Source organism: Rhinolophus sinicus, linkage group LG09 (assembly GCF_036562045.2).
Source record: "Rhinolophus sinicus isolate RSC01 linkage group LG09, ASM3656204v1, whole genome shotgun sequence".
Lineage (NCBI taxonomy): Eukaryota > Metazoa > Chordata > Mammalia > Chiroptera > Rhinolophidae > Rhinolophus > Rhinolophus sinicus.
Window position 1 is genome coordinate 19,457,438 of NC_133758.1, and position 17,945 is coordinate 19,475,382.

At 50.6% G+C, this 17,945-nt stretch overlaps 1 protein-coding gene across 2 annotated transcripts in view; it reads left to right on the top strand.

Annotated features, from left to right (window-relative positions):
- Positions 1-17,945, top strand: part of MYO5B (myosin VB) — a 312,690-nt gene that overhangs the window by 248,636 nt on the left and 46,109 nt on the right. For both annotated transcript variants that reach the window (XM_019721483.2, XM_019721491.2), the window contains exons 19-22: positions 1,613-1,824; positions 3,758-3,914; positions 6,009-6,248; positions 11,986-12,219. In XM_019721483.2, the coding sequence (XP_019577042.2) occupies positions 1,613-1,824; positions 3,758-3,914; positions 6,009-6,248; positions 11,986-12,219 (843 nt within the window). The remainder of the gene's footprint in view (positions 1-1,612; positions 1,825-3,757; positions 3,915-6,008; positions 6,249-11,985; positions 12,220-17,945) is intronic.

The following is a 17,945-nucleotide window of genomic DNA, read 5'->3' on the forward strand; positions in this document are numbered from 1 at the left end:
GGACTCTGGTTGCTTGAGGTGTTTGCTGTGGTGCATCTGTCAGTGTCTACATTTCAAAAGCTCATATTTCATGGAGGAGAAAAATCTGTGTTCAAGGTCAGTTGATCCTGGTGGACATGGAGCCCCCGGAGCCTTTCTCCTAGTGGTACCAGGAGCTGGCCTCTCAGCGTGTGGTCAAGATCACCACCTTCCTGGTGGCTTTTCCTGACTAGAAATGGAGCATGAGTACTAGAAATGGTTCCTAGGATGCAGCAGGCACCCCCCAGACCCTGGCTCTGCTGAAGCCCTAGCAGTCAGGCTTGTCCCTCGGCTGTGAGGGCTGAGCCCCCCACCTTTGCTTCCTGAGCCTTCCACCCTGAGAGGCAGCCTCCCCCAGCAAGGCAGTGATGAGCAGATGCAGGGGGAGAACCAGGCCCATACACTGCCCCTCCCCGCAGCCTGGCCTTGGAGGAGACAGTCAGTGACAGTGGAGCTGGATGCCGTGTCCCAGCTCAGCACCGCTCAGGCAGCCCATCTCCGTGTGTGTCGACCAGGTTCCTGGTAGCCGTGGAGGGCGTAAGCCAGGAAGAGTGGTGATTCGGCCGTAGTTCACAGTCACGTATCAGCATGAAACATATCCCTGTGTGTGTGTGTTTTCCTTAGGCTTTGGCCCGTTGCTCCTCCTTGTGTGATCATGCCTTTGAGCAAAACCAAATGGAAGTGAGTTTACAGAGAATGCTCTGTTATCGTGGGTTAACTGTCCAGTGTTCTGCCCCAGCTTTGGCCACAGCGCCTGCGGGGTCAGTCTTTCCTCATCCACCGAGGTCAGCTAAGTGCAGGGAAGGACAGCTAATTTTAACATAAATAGATGTAATTAAGACAGTAATTATATGTCCCCAAAAATCTCATAACACAGTTTGAAACTAAATAAAATTTATTTGGGGAGTTATTTGCAATCTGAAATTATGCAATCAACTATGTGGCCATTTGAGGATAATCTTTTTAAAGTGTCAATCAGATCAGGTCATTCCCTTGCTCAGAGCGCCCAGTGGCTCCCCCTCCAATTCTGTGGCCTTTGGTGATTAGCTTCTCCCGCCACCCACCCTCACTTCCACACTCAGCCAGCCTGGATCTTCTGCTCCTCAAACACACACAGCTTGTTGCCACCACAGGACATTTGCATCTGCTCTGCTCTTCTTTTGAACTCTCCTCCTCCAGACTTTCTCCTGCCTGCTGCCTTCAATTCATTCATGTCTCTGCTCAAATATCCGCTCTGCAGAGATGCCTTCTTTGATCATCCTACTTACCATTATCACACCCTCCAGCCCTCAGCTTGACTGCCATCCTAATCCTCACCTGAAAACATTCTGTGTCTTTGTTTGCCATCTGTCTGCCCTCACCATGCCAGCTGCTCAAGGGCTGGCGTCGTGTTCACTGCTGCATCCTGGACAGCTAGCCCAGTGCCTGTCCTATAGGTAGAGACAGACTCAGTGACTGTTACATGAATGCTCAGAGGTAGTGTGTATCTCGTGAGATCTGGCAAGGGAATTCTGTACTGGCAGGACTGGGGTGGTGGACATCTCCCCTCACTGCTCACTGGTGATGAACCAGCTCCCCTCCCTGCCTTGTAAAGGACCCTGACAAGTTCCAGTTTGGCCGCACCAAGATCTTCTTCCGGGCAGGCCAGGTGGCCTACCTGGAGAAGCTTCGGGCTGACAGGTTCCGGGCAGCCACCATCATGATCCAGAAGACGGTCCGGGGCTGGCTGCAGAAGGTGAAATACCGCAGGTTGAAGGGAGCTACCTTAACTCTGCAGAGGTACTGCCGAGGACACCTGGCCCGCAGGTAAGCCAAGCTGGGGCACGCCTGGGGCAACAGATTGGGGGTGTGGAGCAAGGGGCAGGGACTGGCTCTCTTAGCTGGTTGCCCTTTCTCAGCATCTGTAATTAGAGCAGTTCCTGTTGGGGCCCTGTCTGTGCCCTGGCTTCCTCCCAGCAGCTGGGCCCATCTCTCTCATGCCCCTCACACCTGAGGGTGTAGGTCTAGTTCCCAGGTCTCCTGATTGCTCCAGTCTGTCTCCATCCCACCAGTGCTGGCCTAGGACTGGCTGGTTTTGCCACAAAACAACCGTTTTCCTTTTGCTTAAACTCCAAAGTAAAATAATCTTCTTTAAGAAAAAGAAGTAAGTTCAGCCTTTCTGTCACAGCTACCTTATATTCAGCTTCATGATTTCGACCACCAACTTAAAAGTCCCTTGGGAGTTGGACCATAAGGGCTGGAAGGGTCCTGGGAGGTCCCTTGTACAAGCTGTTGCACTGAGTCGCACAGAGGTGTGACTCGTGTAACCACAAGCGGCCCACTAGGGGCAGAGCCCGGTGCCCGTCCAGCTCCCTGCCCTGCCCAGCACCGTGCAGGAGAAACCACTTCGTTTTCAGTGTTCTCCTCCTAACTAATGTCCCTGGCTTGATGAAGCGCTCAGGTGGTCTGAGCATCTCCACTGAGATGGGCGTGGAGGACACGGCTTCCTGTGAGGCCCACCCCAGGCCTTTACATTGGTCGTCAGATGTGGGACCCAGCCCTGGTTCAAAATTGGTGACCTCTGCAAATAGGGATTTCCTTGGAGAAGAGACAATAATCTTTGCACTTGGAAGCAAGTGCAATTCAGTCACCTCTCCTTGACTACAAAAAAAAAAAAAAATCATAAGAGAGCCCCTGAGCTATAAGCCCAGAGCAGGCATCCTTTGTGTCGTAAACTTAGAACGGCCTTTGCAGCAGGCTGTTTATTCGAGTGTAACCAGAGGTGGTGAGCGCCATTAATTACTTCCGAACAGGTGAGAGATGATCTCTGGCACAAAAGCTGTAGAAATGAGAAGATTGTCTGTAGTATCAACACTAGGTCATCACTGATGACCCTCTGCCTTAGGCCCCGGATGGTGAGGCTATAAAACAGAGTTGGCCTATGTTCTCCCTGCAGGGGGTTGAATTCCAGTGGATACCAGGGCCCACCTGTGAAGAGAGTACACAGGGAGAGCCGACTGGGGAATCAGACTCATCCCGGTGGACCGGTGGGGCTGGGTGGGTTACCTCCTACGCTGGGGCCGTGCTAGATGATTTCTAAGTCCTGTCTAGCTTTCAATGTTCTGAGTCTCCAGTTGAGCACGTGTGATGAGTCTGGCACCAAACAAAGCCCTTAAGGAGGGTAAGACGTGTTAGATTGATGTTACGTCTTTGGGGGTATGCGGTGGGGAATGCAGAAATAAACCGGGAAAGTCAATGTCCCTGTGTAGTGCATCCTGGGCAGAAAAGGCTGGGGAGGTGAGGAAACAGATCGCTGCAGGCCTGAGAAGGTTTTATTCATTCAGCAAGTATTTCCCAAGCGTCTACTAGGCCAGGCCCTGTACTAGATGTGGGTAGGGGTGCAAGGATCATTGATGTCTCCAGGCTTAGTGAGGTCCAAGGCACAAACAGGTGTCACCATGTGATGTCCGTGAGGACTCCCAGATTGCACAGAGGAGCTTGCAGCGAGGGGAGTGGCCCAGTGAGGCTCATAGAGTTGGTCAGACTTGAACTGTGTTTCAATTTTGTGGAAAGACTTTTGGGACAAGAGGAAGCCAATTCTGCTGTCCTGAGCCTGACCTCCAAGTGCCCAGGGCGTTGCTACAGTCGGTGAGGGTGATGACAGTTGGGGGTGTCCAGGCAGGGCTGAGGGGGAGGGGCTTCATCCCTGACCAGCTCAGAGGCCGCTGTCCGCATGGCCCACCGCTCTGTCCCTCCCCAGGCTGGCCGAGCATCTGCGCAGGATCCGGGCGGCCGTGGTGCTCCAGAAGCAGTACCGCATGCGGAGGGCCCGCCTGGCCTACCGCAGGGTCCGCGCGGCTGCCATCGTCATCCAGGCCTTCACGCGGGGCATGTTTGTGCGGAGACACTACTGCCAGGTGTGTAGCCTCCCCCAGGGACTCACAGGCTGCAAACAGAGCTAACGCTGCCGCAGGCGGATTGTCACCAATGAACATTTGTTGTGCGCTCCTAAATTTTTTCTAAGTAATATCACAACTCTGCTCTCACTAAATCCTGTCCCATGTATTGGGGTTCCCGAGAGAAACAGAACAATGGTGGGTGGGTGGTGTGTGTGTGTGTGTAGATTTATTATGCAGAACTGGCTCAGTGCTTATGGAGACTGAGGGGCCCCATAATCTGCCTGCTGTAAGCTGGAGACCCAGGAAAGCCTCTGATGTTATTAAGACGGAGTCTGAAGGCCTAAGAACCACAGGAAGCTATGGTGTAAGTCCCCGACCCAGGGCAGGAGAAGATGAGGCGTCCCAGTATAGGCAGTGTAAAAGGGGCAGATTCCTCCTTCCTCCAGCTTTTGCTGTCTTCAGGCCCTCGATGGATTGGGTGAGGCCCACCCACCTTGGGGAGGGCAGTCCTCTTTTCTGATTGAGCCCACTGATTCAAATGCTCACCTCTCTGCAAACACTCTCACAGACACACCCAGAATAGTGTTTAACCTGGGCACCCCACGGCCAGTTGACAGATTAACCATCACAGGTAGGAAGGGTGCATACTATTGTACCCCGCTGATAACTCCGATGCCTGGAGAAGCTGAGTCCCCACCCTAAGGGGACTCAGCCCACGGCTGAGCCTGCTGAATCATGCCAGGCCCACGCACACCAGACCCGGGATGATATTAGCCATCAGCAGGTGTAGTGCCTTCACTGAACAGAGTAGCAACCTGAAGCCCAGCAAGGGGAGGTCAGGAGAGGGACTCGGACCTCCTCCCTGCTGGGCCGTTACCCAGGGAAGCTGAACTACCTGGTTAGGTAGCCCCACGTCAGGATACCTCCCTTCCACCAAATCACACCATACGAAAGCTACATGAAAGACGGATTGGAAGGAAACATCCAAAATGGTTTCTTGTTTTTCAAAAATGAACATCTCTCCCTTCTGTGATCAGAAAAGACATGATTTTCCAAATAAAACTAAGGCATTAAATTGACCATGAGAAAGCAAACAGTCAGGCAGCCGGGTGGAGCACCTGATGTAATACGTGGAGAAACCCAGGCCTGTAGGCAATGGTTCTGTGAATATTCCTGGGAGATTGGTGACAACTCTGTGACATCACCATGGCAGGAGCAGGTGGTATTTGGGAGGCACGAGGTTCCAACCAGCTCCGTCTCAGAGCTGTGGTACTGGGCGTGTCAGGCTCAAGGGGATTGCTTAGTTCTTCATTTATTCCACAAACATTTATTTTGCAGGGCGTTAGGACGAGAATATTGATGATGCCTTAATTTTCTGAGTGGTTTGTAACATGAGGAAAGAAGAAAGAAAACACAGTGAATCACAAGCCAAGTTTATACCTGTAAGCCATTATTAGCCCATTATGGACTCCCGAGAATGTCACCTCATTGCTCCAGCTCCCTGTCACCAGGATGGGACCCAAGTCTGTTGAATGGGGAGATGTCAGCTAGATAATCTTTAGTCCCCTCCAACTTTGAGGTTTCCAGACTGTCATTTCCTAACCAATAAAACAAATGAACCAAAAAACAAAAACAGTGGTTTGACAGCGCATTCCCCGCAGGCACACAGGCTGCAGAACCTACCTTGTTTTCCCGAAAATAAGACCTAGCCGGACAATCAGCTCTAATGCGTCTTTTGGAGCAAAAATTAATATAAGACCCAGTCTTATCTTACTATAATATAAAACCAGGTATAATATAATATATAATATAATATAATATAATATAATATAATATAATATAATATAATATAATATATAATATTGGGTCTTATATTAATTTTTGCTCCAAAAGACGCATTAGAGCTGATTGTCTGGCTAGGCCTTATTTTTGGGGAAACAACGGTAGTAAGAAGGTGTTCATAAAACAAATGGCCGTCAAAGCCTTAAGTCTTAGGGAGGCACATTCTCTCTCTATCTCCTAACACCAAGGCTGACCGTGGCTTTCGCCTCCCCCAGGCAGTGTCTGAACCTGCAGTGCAAACCCCTCAAGTATGTGCTTGTCCCCTGCCAGGTCCTCTGGGAGCACAAGGCCACCATCATCCAGAAGCACGTGCGGGGCTGGACGGCACGCAGGCACTTCTTGCGGCTGCGGGGCGCAGCCATCGTCATCCAGTGCGCTTTCCGGAGGCTCAAGGCCAAGCAGGAGCTGAAGGCCCTCAAGATCGAGGCGCGCTCCGCAGAGCACCTGAAGCGCCTCAACGTGGGCATGGAGAACAAGGTGGTGCAGCTGCAGCGGAAGATTGATGACCAGGTGCGTGTGAGGAGCTCCCACCCAGGGCTGGGGGGGCTCCAAGAGACCCACAGCTTCCTCGGAACTGCACGTGCCAGCACCCCAGAGAGTGCACATGTCCCCAGGGTGTCACACCTCTTGGCGGGAATGGCAGGCAGAATGGCAGCCCCGAAGATGTCTGTGTCCTAATCCCCAGAGCCTGTGAATATGTTACCTTCCCCAGCAGAAGGGACTTTGCAGATGTCATTAAATTGACCTTGAGATGGGGAGATTATCCCGGATTATTTGAGTAGGCCCAGTATATTCACAAGTGTCCTCATAAGAGAGAGGCAGGAAGGTCAGATTCAGAGGAGGAGGTTGACGACAGAATCAGGGATTGGAGTGACGGGGGCCGTGATCGAGCAATGCAATTCACTTCTAGAAGCTGGAGAAAGCAGTAAAATGGGTTCTGCCCTAGAGCCTCTAGAAGGAGCACAGCCCTGCTGACCTGTGTTAGACGTCTGACCTCCAGAATTAGAGGATAATAGACTTGTCTTGTTTCAAGCCACTGACTTTATGGTAATTTGTTACAGCAGCAAGAGGAAGCTGTAACATTAGCCCCCAGTCACGTTTCCCTGCCCTTGTGGAGGAAGCATAGTGTCATCACAATAGCTGGCGTTTATGGAGGGGGGGTCACTGCATGCCAGGCACGGTCCTAGTACTTTGTCTGAATTAACGCTTTTAATCCTCACAACAGGATGGTAAATAACATTATCCTTTTTTGACTAGTGAGGAAACAGAGAGGGCAAGTGACTTCCTCAAGTCACACAGGTGACCGTCGCAGGGCCATGACTTGAACCTCAGCTGTCTGACCCCAGAGCCCGTGTTTCTCACCACTTTGCTCTCCTGCCTCTGTTGTGTTGTGTGCTGGGAAGAGCACATGCTTTGCAATCAGAAAGAATCCAATTCAAATGCAACTCTGCTGCTCAGAAGTTGGGCGACTGATTTAACCAAGCTGAGCCTCAGTTTTCTTGTCCATAAAATGGGGCTGATAGGGCTATAAGAAGAGTGATCTGACGTGTATGCAGTAGGAAACTTGGGAAATGGTTGTCAGTGATACTATGGTTAAGCTTTCTTCTCTGTCTTTCTGCGCTGGCCGCCATCCCTTCCTTGTCAGTGACTCACACAAGTGACAAGTCATTGATCAAGTCCCTGCAGGTTTGGGGACCTGTGCAGGTGCCATGAGGGACCCGAGACAAGTACAGGAGACTTGGAGTTCTCCCTCGGGTTGGAAAGGCGAGCTGCGCCATGTGCGTGCACACACCCAGGCTCGCACTATTTGGTGGCCCCAGGGGCCAGTCTTCTCCTCAGAACTTGATTGCCTACTTCTGGGCTTTGTTAGGCTCAATGAACAGAGGGTGACTTTGACACCTGTTGGATGCTGTATTACGAGGGAGCCATGTGACCCCAATATGGGTCCCACAGCACCTACTACCATAATGATTCCCTGAGCACCTGCCATGTGACAGTTTTGTGTTCCCTCTCATTTGATCCTCACACGACTTTGTGAGGTCATTTTACAGGTGAGGAAATTGTGGGTCAGGGACATCACATACCTCGGCAAGGACACGGAATTAGGAAGCTCTAGAATCAGCATTCCAACCCTACTGTCTTTCTAATCCACAGCCATAATGAGGGTGATGCTACTGTTTTAACCTCAAACATCCTTCAAGTGCGGGTCCTTTCCTAGGTCATTGCTAACTTGGGTTCCCAGGATTAGAAGTAGCCTCCCGGGTACTTTGCTCACACAGGGTATTACCATGACCAGAGGACCAGGCTCCTGCAGTGCCCAGAGGGTTTCAGGTGCCTCCTGAGAAGGAAGAGAGGGAGAGAGAGAACCAACGCGTGTGCATGGTGTGGGGGTACGGAGAAAGAGGGAGCGTTAGAGTTGGGGCCACCAGGCATTGCCTTCGAGGTCACTTGATTTTATTGTACCCATTCTTTGCTGAGCAATTTTAAAGCTTCCCATAACCCCAATAGAGCAAGAAAATAAATGAGCCGTTTTATACTATAGGCAGCTGCCCAGAACAAGAGCCCAAAAGCAGTGCAGAGATAGCAGTAAAATGTTCCTGCTTCTCTGTTCTGATGAAAGACCAGGATTCCTGGAAAGAGATTGTCACCTTGGATGTTTTTGTTCTCTGTGTGAGGTGAGCAGGGTGTCCGGATTGGCTTGGCTCTTTAGGGGGAAGCAAGACAGAAAGCACAGTGCAGGGTGGCGGACACTCAGTACCTGCCCCTGGTCAGCCTGCAGTGATGCCCAGGTCAGGGGAGAAAGCACATCCAAGATGGAACGGAAGAGGTCTGGCCTCTGGGACTGGCCATTAGAAAAACGCAAGCACAGTGGTGGCCAAGGTTGTATTATTACAGTAGTGGCTGTTGATATCTAACCAGAAAAGATACTTAGGTGGTCAAATTTTGCCAGTTAACCTTCTGAGCAAAGTATGGTCAGAGGGCCACGTAGGCTTTGTTGGCACCACTGCACCCGCTGGCCACCTCGGCCCTGGGTTTCCTGCCGTGGGACCCTGCGTTGGCCTTGCTGATTTCCCAAGTTGACTTGAGAGGTTAAAAATAGATCTGGTATTTTACAACCCATGTGCTTGAACATCAAAGAGAAGCAGATTTAAAAGACCTATTTTTAAAAGGAGCTTTTTGCCTTAGGCTTCCTGCTTGGCAAGCATCTGAGTGGTGGCAGGTGTTACCTACCCTGGGCAGGGTGCCTGCGTGCAGAGGTGATCAGAAGAGGCAGGGAGGGTGGATTAGCTCTTGCTTTCTTGCACCCCTCCCCATGTTGCCCGACTATGATCCAAGCACTGTTCTCATATGTAACTCATTTAATCCTCACTCAGCCCTATGAGATAGTAGTAGTCTCATTTTAAACAGGCACAGAGAGGTTAAGTAGCCTGCCCAAGATCACACAGCTAGTAAGTAGTACTGGGACTGAAATTTGGCAGTCTAGTTCCAGAGCATGTTCTGCCATCTCTGACCAAATTGTAAGACACCTGTCTGTTGGGAGGCTCTTGAGACATCTGAGAATTCCTCACTTCACAGGAGACACTTAGCGTTGTTTTAGGTTCATTTTCATATAGACGCATCATCTTTGGACTGGCTGGCTTTTTACAGTGGGGTGTGTAACCTGGTGTCATAGAACATGTGCTTGGCACTTTGTCATTAGAGGAGGTATCAGCATAATCTGTGGCACCAGGTTTTCAGAGTTTCTTGATTTATTGCAGTCTCTTAGCAGAGGGGCCCAGCCATTTGGAAGTGAATGGGTTTCTGTTCTTTCTGTAACGCCTGAAGACAACTCAGGCTGCTCCCTGACACAGGTTCTTAAGCCAGAAGGAGAAATACACGTGTTCCAAGGATGACAAAGGTGAGGGCATCTCAGAGTATTTGTCAGAAATACACACAAAATAGTGCACCAAGTCCCAGCTGGATGAAGGCCTGAGTTCTGTCTCAGTTACTATGTTTGCAACTAGAGCTGATGGTTTGGGATCGTGGCCAAATCTCCAGTTGAGCCGAGTTCTTCAAAGGGGACTGGTCTATGATTTCTAAGGTAACTCTTAGCTCAAAAGTGCACTGATACCATTACATGGCTAAAGGAGTGGTTTCCAACTCCAGGCAGCACCGTAGACTCATGGGAGTGGTGGCGTTTTTAAAAGCATCCCCACTGCCAAGAAGTCAGCAAGAGAGGAAACTGAAAAATAAAACCAGGGTAAGGCTAACACCCAACCTTCATGTATGAGGTTTTGTGCACCCAAGTATAGAAACACAAAAGTGTCATGTAGTCCTCAGGAAAACAGCAGAAAGAAGGAAAGAGGGTCGCCTGAGAGTTATATGAAGGAGAAATAAAACAGCTCAGGAGGGTGGGAGCTGTCCTTGGTGCTGACAGTTTTCCTGTGGGTTTTCATAACATGCGATGTAATACGCCATAGCCTTCATAATACCCTTCAGGAATAAATACAGTAACAGTTCCTGGGACCAGTTCTTATAGTGTCCCTGGTTTTCAGCCAAAACGAGGTAACCTATGAACTTAGCTCTGAACCAGTCTGCCTTTACTTAAGAATAAGTAAGTGTAGAGTGACTAGGCCAGTTGCGCCTGTTTTTTTGTTTGTTTGTTTGTTTGTTTGTTTTATAGTGAGGGTCAAGTTTCTTAGACCATTATAAATATAAGGCTATATTTAAATACATGTTATCTGAAAAAATTGACAAACATGGATTCAGTCAGTAGTAGCCTTTTAAATAGGTGTGGTTCAGGACACTTAGTATATACCCAGTAAATATGTTAAATTAATATGACCCATAAAAGCATCCATATATATTTGAAAAATAGTATGTTACAAGTCATAGCTTTTTGGCCTTCTGTTATGCAGTTTTCTCAACTGTGAAATAGGGCTAAGAATCAGCCTTGCCACGTAGGATTTTTCTGAGGAGTGAATGAGTTAATATATGGGAATCGTGCAGCACAGGGCCTGCCCCATAATCAGCACCCATTAAGTGCTAGTACTATGTGTTATTTTTCACGACGCAGACTGTCTTGCAGTGATTTTTCTCCCCTCTCCCCCAGGGGTCTGTAGACCATTGGGTGGGAACCATTTGGAGCCTTCTGTGCACAGCTCTTCAGGTTGTGCACTGCACAAGCTAACTGGCTGTGGGGACCAGCTGGGCTGAAATCCAGCCCACATGCTGCTCACCTGACAGTGTGTGTGGCATTGTGCTGGGTCCAACAGCTTTTCTTTTACTCTTCATTGCTCTCCATGGAACTTAATTTCTGACGTGAATTAATAATTGATTCCTGATGCCCCTGCTTTCTGGTATTTTAGCCAGTAGCTCTGTTCTACTTGGTGCTCCTGCAGAGAATAGCAGTGAAGAATTATCAATGACTGTTTGCTGCTTGCTTGATTATTTGGAGAGCCCTACTTCTCTCTCCACTTTCCATGCTGACCACTTTCCGCTGATGCTCTCAGCTCCTGCAGGACCAGTTTCTACCCACGTTTACACTGGCACTTGACACTGGCCCTAGGTCCTCAGTGCTTCATCCACGTGAGCTCATCTACCAGCCACTTCCTGGGCCCCCTCTCTCCCTGCGCCAGGCACATGGGGGGATGCTTCTCACTCACTTGAGTGGGTGCATAATCAGGTACCTCTCTGCAGGGCCAGAGCACAGCTGAATTCTGCCAGGGCGGCATTTTCTGGAGTCAGAGTCTTACAGGGTAAGCTGACAGGTGGTAAGGGATCCTGAGGCCGCGTGGAGGGCCTCCTTGGAAGAGGGGATGCTGAAGGGGTCTTTTGTCTCAGAGCTAGAGATTAGGTTGCAGCTCATTGTGCCATCGAGTCCAAGGGTAGGAGGGCCCGGTGGGAAAGAGCAGGGGATCCTGCAAAGCAAAGGCTGCAGACCCAGGGAGCCAGCCATGTTGTTCTCACAATTGAAAACCAGGTGTACTGTCTGTCCAGCCAGACATAGAAAGCTACGTACCGTCAGCCAGCTGCCAGCTCTGCCACTGCTCATGACCGCTCCTTGATCGTCAGTATTGGTGATTTTGTTTTCCTGTATTTCTCCTAGGTCCACAATAGAGTTTTGTTAGGGAGATGCCAGGAAAGCACTCAAGCTTGCAGTGATTGTGAGATTCCATTCCGCTTTGGAAGTGCCATTTTTCAATTGGCTTCGTGTTTTTTCTTGGCCAGATAACCTCACTCACCACCTCTTCTCCCCTCTCCACAGAACAAAGAGTTCAAGATGCTGTCAGAGCAGTTGTCGGCGGTCACTTCCACACACACCATGGAGGTGGAGAAGCTGAAGAAGGAGCTGGCCCACTACCAGCAGAGCCAAAGTGGGGACAGCAGCCTGAGGCTGCAGGAGGAGGTGGAGAGCCTGCGGACCGAGCTGCAGAGAGCCCACTCAGAGCGCAAGATCCTGGAGGACACCCATACGAGGGAGAAAGATGAGCTGAGAAAGGTATGGCGAGGCCAGAAGGGGCGGCTTGGTGGTGGGCTGGCTAACAGAGCACCTTCCCCAAGGCGATTTCTCCTTCAAGCTGTAAAATTGCCTTGGGCTTCCCTGGGGCGTGTGTCCATGACTGACCATCCCTCTGCATTGAGATGTAAAGTGCCCACGTTTGGGGAAACCCACAGAAGTATGTGTCCATTCCCCCAACAGGTGTTGATTGAGTTTTTGCTATTAGCTGAATGCTTTGGCACCCTCTGAGGGATGCACATGGCTGGCTTTGGGCATCTTATGATCTAGAATTAGCTACTGAGTCAGCTCTGGGGCCTGAGTCCTTGTTGGCAAAAGAGATGGCCCAGAGGTAGTGGCTTTCTTCTCAGCACCGCTGCACGGGTTATAGGCAACCTCTAGCCGTCCCTGTGCATGATAAATCCTCGCAATTTGGGGAAGTTTAAGTGTCCATAGTCTGAGCCTGACGTGTGCTCCATGCTTATTCCGCACCCCATAAAATAGATCTTCCTGGGATAGGCCCCCACACCTCCGTCTCAAAAGTCACACACAGACATTCCCTTCTCCACTCCCGAGACATCTGTTCAAACCAGGGACATCCCACGTGCCACTGGAGAGCCTTCCACGGACTTGGGACACTGCTGCTTTCTCCCAAATCTCTCCAGTGAACTACGGGCTACATGACACATTTGCCCACTTGTCTAGTACCCACCATCGCTAGAGAGTCACAGAGGGTTGAGAATCTAAGAACGGAGGGATTCCATGTTCCTAACATTAGGATAGCAGCTTTTAGTGTTTCAACATTGGGGAGACTGAATGTTGCCACAGGTGGGGTTCCAGGGTAGGCGTCAGAGTTTCCAGATTCTCATCCCTGCTCTGCCGTCACTGAATGCACACAGGAAACCCTCACCTTTGTTCCCTCATCTGTTAAAAAAAAAGCTGGTCTAGGTCATCGTAGGCCCCTTCTGGACTTGCAGCTGGACCACTCCATGGCATGGGACTTGCTGGCTTCTAGAAGGAAAAAGGACCTCAGCCTGCTCTGTGGTGCCCGTGTCTTCCTCTGCCCCACTGCCTTCTCCTGGCTGAGCCTCAGCCATGACTGGGAGACACACAGGCTGCCATGGGAGATGAGAGCCTGCAGAGCCAGCTCACAGGCTTCCATCATTTTCCTGTCCCAGGCAGGACTTCAGCCCCATCGGGGATTTCCCAGGCGTCACAGGTGGGATCCACGTGGGAATTATGTGATGAAGAAAGTGCAGCATGGGACTTCCAGGTTCATGCATCCCGGCATAGAAAGGCTCCCCAACCCCCAGTGTATTGCCCAAATAAACACCCAGCTCACCCAACATGAGGCCTGAAGTCCACATCGTTCTTTGGGATAAAGCGTGTGGTGCTGGGAAACTCCTGTGAAAAGGGAGTTTCCTATGTGCCATGGAAATCCGTACTCATTGTCTGGCCCTTGGAAACGATGGACAGTAACCCTTCTGTCCATGTGAACAAAAAATGAGAAGGTGGAGTCCAAGGCAGAGAGAAGATACCAAGATTAGAACTGGAGACTCTTGAAATTGGTGACCCTGGTAGAAATAGAAAAGCAAATTGCCCGCCTGTCGTGCCACTCGGATGAGACACGTGGGACGTCTGTTTACCCAGCAGATCCACAAAACGGGGTCTCCTATCTCCACCCCCACAGAGAGCACGTGACTCATCAATTCCGCAGCCACTTCCCTGCTTCCCCTTGGGCACTGGGGTCTCAGCACTTGTAAAATATCCAAGCCTCCATCCAAGGGAATCTAGGGTTTTGTATATGAAAATCTTCCTCAGCAGAGCAAACTAGAGAAGTGGACTCCCTCCTTCTCTCCTTTAAAAAAAATTGTCACTATTTCCTAGAAAGGAGTGTGTTGACCTAGGTCTTAAATACAATGAGAGCTTGGAAACTGGCAAGAAGAAAAAATTCAAGGATACCGCGAGAAGGGGAACAGTAGGTGCAGAGGCAGAACAAGCAAAGAAGCACCTTCCTGGCCCCCAAACAAAAGCAAATCCCAAACTGGTAGCATGAGAAGAAACGGGCATAAGATGATTCATTAAGTGCAATGTCTGCCTCTTTCCAGGAGGAGAAAAAGTGGTAGTAAAATCTCTTCCTTCTCTAGGGTCTCCAGAACATTTTTATTCTGGCGAACGGGGACGGGGGCTTTTTTCCCCTACTTTCGTCTTCTGTGCCTAGTCAGGGTTTAATATTGATCAATGGCACCATGTCCCATCTTAACAAATGCTGAATAATCAGACAGTTGGTTTCCCCTCGGGGCTGTCCAGGGGCCTCTCTGCCTTGAGCACGACTGATGAGACAGAGAAAGCCTAGTGCGGGGGCCGACTGCTGGTACGCGTTTAATTCATGGATGTGCTGTTGCTGTCAGCGAATATTGTATTGGAACTGGCATCCTGGAAAAGTGTGGGCTCCCCACCCGTGACGATGGTCATTGTCAGGCTGCGTGGCTCCGCAGCCTGGGGCTGTGGGAAGCCAGTCTCCCCGGGGGCAGGAACTCACCCCTGCCTCTAGCTGACACCCTTTGCTAACGGCGTTCATGGTTGTGGTCCTCAGAGCCGTCTGCAGCTAGACCTTCAGCCTCCTTGCCTTTTAGCCTGTGGAGGGTGCGCGCTTTGCTCTTTGTAAAGCTCTCAGTGGTCCCTGTGTGACTGACCGATGCAGCTGAACTGTGTTGTGTCCCTAATGGAAGAGCCATGGCTCCCAGGGCCGCCTTCGACACAGAGGCTCTGGAGGTTGCCTGGTGGGGCCAGCAAGGCCTGCCTTGATGCAGGGGTGCGTGTGGGTGAGGAAGGGAAGCCCACAGCCGGATGCCTGGCTCTGAGCGATGGTTCTTGACCCCTGTGAGGGATGCAAAGCTGCCCCCAGCCTCTGAGTGTTCAGACTGGTGTGCTTGGGGTTGTGCATTGTATCGCGTTGTCAGTCACCGAACCACCCGCTGCAAGTTGGTTACCTGGGATAGTTACAGTACAAAGGCTTGCAGTTTTCACAGACAGAAGCAGAGAGAAGTGATGGGGGGCGGGGGGAGTGGGGTTCTCACAGCAGAATGGTTGGAGTCTCCCCAAAGGTGCAGAGCAGGACTTTCGGCCAGCTAAGACTCAGATTTGTGCTCTCAGTAGCTCCAGGGTTCACAGTTCCTAAGGAGGCTGATAGTTGTTGGAAAGGGGACCCCCCCACCCCATCTCTATGGAACACAGTGTCTCATTGCAGAAATCATGGAAGTTCACGGCCCTTCATTTATTCAACAGATATTTATTGAGTGTCTGTGTTTGTTAGGCATTGTGCGGCAAAAGTAAACGATTCCAACAAGTTCTTCTCATTCTTATGGAGCTTAAATATTTGGGGTTATGGGAGAATGTACAGACAGGAATTAAACACAAATTACCCGTCATGTGCTCTAAAGAAAAATACGGCAGAGTAAAGGGTGTAGAGAGGGACCTGTAGGGGCAGAGGTGTGGTTTCGTTTATGGTGGCCACAGACAGTCTCTCTGAGACGACACCTGAGTAACGTAAGGGAAGCCTTGTGGAGTCCTAGGGAACAGGTGACACATGTAGCAGTAGGTACTCGGGCCCTGAGATGGGAGTAGGCTGGATGGGTTCGACGACCAACAGGGAGGCCACAGGGCTGAGGCCGTGTGAGCAGGAGAAGGATGGGAGGGTGGAGAGGTGAGAGCAGGAGCGACCTTCTGACCTTGAAGGCAGCGTTAGCCGTGAAACTGCAGAGATGCCGGGACTTAGACACTGAGCCTGTGGCCCACACGTTCTCCCTGGCCAAACTCCTTCCTGTAGCCCTTGCTGTTGGAACCAGGCATTTGAAGCCTGCTGTAGGCTGCTGACGTCAAGTGTCTTCATATGTCAGCCTTGTGAAGGGCCAGCAGACAGGGTGACAGTGTCCTGGTCCTGGACCCAGGTGGCTCCGCGCATAGCCCAGCCGTACCCCTGGTTAGAGGTGTGACCTTTGGAAAATTCTTTAACGTTTTTGTACTTTCGTTTCCTTAAAAGCAAATAGTGATGCTCCCTACCTCAAAGGTATTAAGCAAATATGTAACAGTGCCTGGAACGTCATAAGAGCTCAACAAATGCTAGCGTATTATTCCCCCAGCTAGCCTGTAAGTTGGGGGAGCCCACAAGCTCTACCTTCACCTACTTGGACCCCATCCTCGTCCCTAGCCCCTCGTCTTGGCACAGTGGCTGCTGAGTAACAACAGTACCACCATGACACTGGTCCAGGGTCTGGACTCTGCCATGACTCTCCGCTGGGGCTGTTCTGCGAATGATGGGACGGACACTCCCTTCCCTGTAGCAGTGAGAGCTGCCCCCACCTTGGTTTCGTTTCTCTAACTTGGGTACGTGCCTAAGGCAGCCAGGTGTCCTAGGTGAGTTCAGATTTCGTTTCTGCACGATCCTCCGTGCACTTCTTGTCTGCTCCTCTTCCTCTTCTCTCTCCTCTGCTTGAGGAGGGATGTCCCAATGACTGAATAACTTCCCATCATATAGAGTATTTGTGTTTGTTTGCCTCAGAGGACAGGCAAGTAACCCTTCATAGGACTTTGCAGAGTTAGAAGCATTGTCCCGCCAAGGGCCACACTGGTCACCTTCTGCTAGATGGTAGGTCTGCAGAATCACAACATCGAGGACACAGGACACAACAGGGGGCACATGAGCCTTTCTTGGTGTTCATCGTCCAATGTGGGTGTCCCATGGTTTCTACTAGAAACCTTGCATCTATCTCTTTTTACAGTGCAAATATCCAATTTGAAAAAACAAGTCAAGACACAACAAAACCCCAGAGGTACATTGTGCCCCCAAAGATTAACTGGTAAAGGCTGTTCTTGAGCATGGAGCTGGGGCATTTGTGTCATTTCACGTACCAAGCACTACATTAGACTGATAGTAACAGGATTTACCCCAGTGTTGGCTCTGATGATTTGTCCCAAATAATCTTTTAGAAGGAAGAAACACTCTCAGTAAAACTGCCTGCAAGAGTTAAAAAGACCCCCCACCCCCCAAAAAACGTGGAGCTGCTGAATGATGGTTAATGACTCCCAAAACCTAGCAAAGGTGTTATTTGCTGACACCCCTGGTTTTTGCAGCCTGCATCCCTGACAACTTGCAAAACGGAAGCCATTTGGCTGCAAAAGTTTGTCACCTGCCCTGTCTGCCAACAAACTCTCCATATGCTAGCTGTCTGGGAAGGCTGGGGGGTGGCCAGTATCTGGGGAAATGTGACTGTGGAAGCATTCTCTGTCCTCCTGGGATGTGGGGCTGAGTGTGGGACCCGTTCCTCCTGCTGTTGACTAAAGAGCAGGAACTGGGCCCACCTCCAGAATTGTTCAGGTGAGGAGGGAAAACGTGGCTCCCAGATGCCACTTTGATGTATGGTTTGGCATAGCATAGCAAAGCCGCGTTCCTTGGAGGGCTGCCTTGGTGAATCAAAGCTTTGGAGGAAGGTGGAGGGAAGAAATGAGGCTCAATCACAACAGAAGATTCCAGTGGTAACTTGCTGTTGGCCATGGGCTCCCGAACTGGAGTCCCAGCTGAGCTCTTAGATCACAGGTGCTTGCAGTGGAGTTACATGATCTCAGACATCGGTCACCGGAATGGAGGTTTCAGGTCCAACCTAGTGGTAATGCCGTTTGCTCTGGTCACAGGACGTGATCCATTTCAGGGAGACGTGACTCTCTGCAGG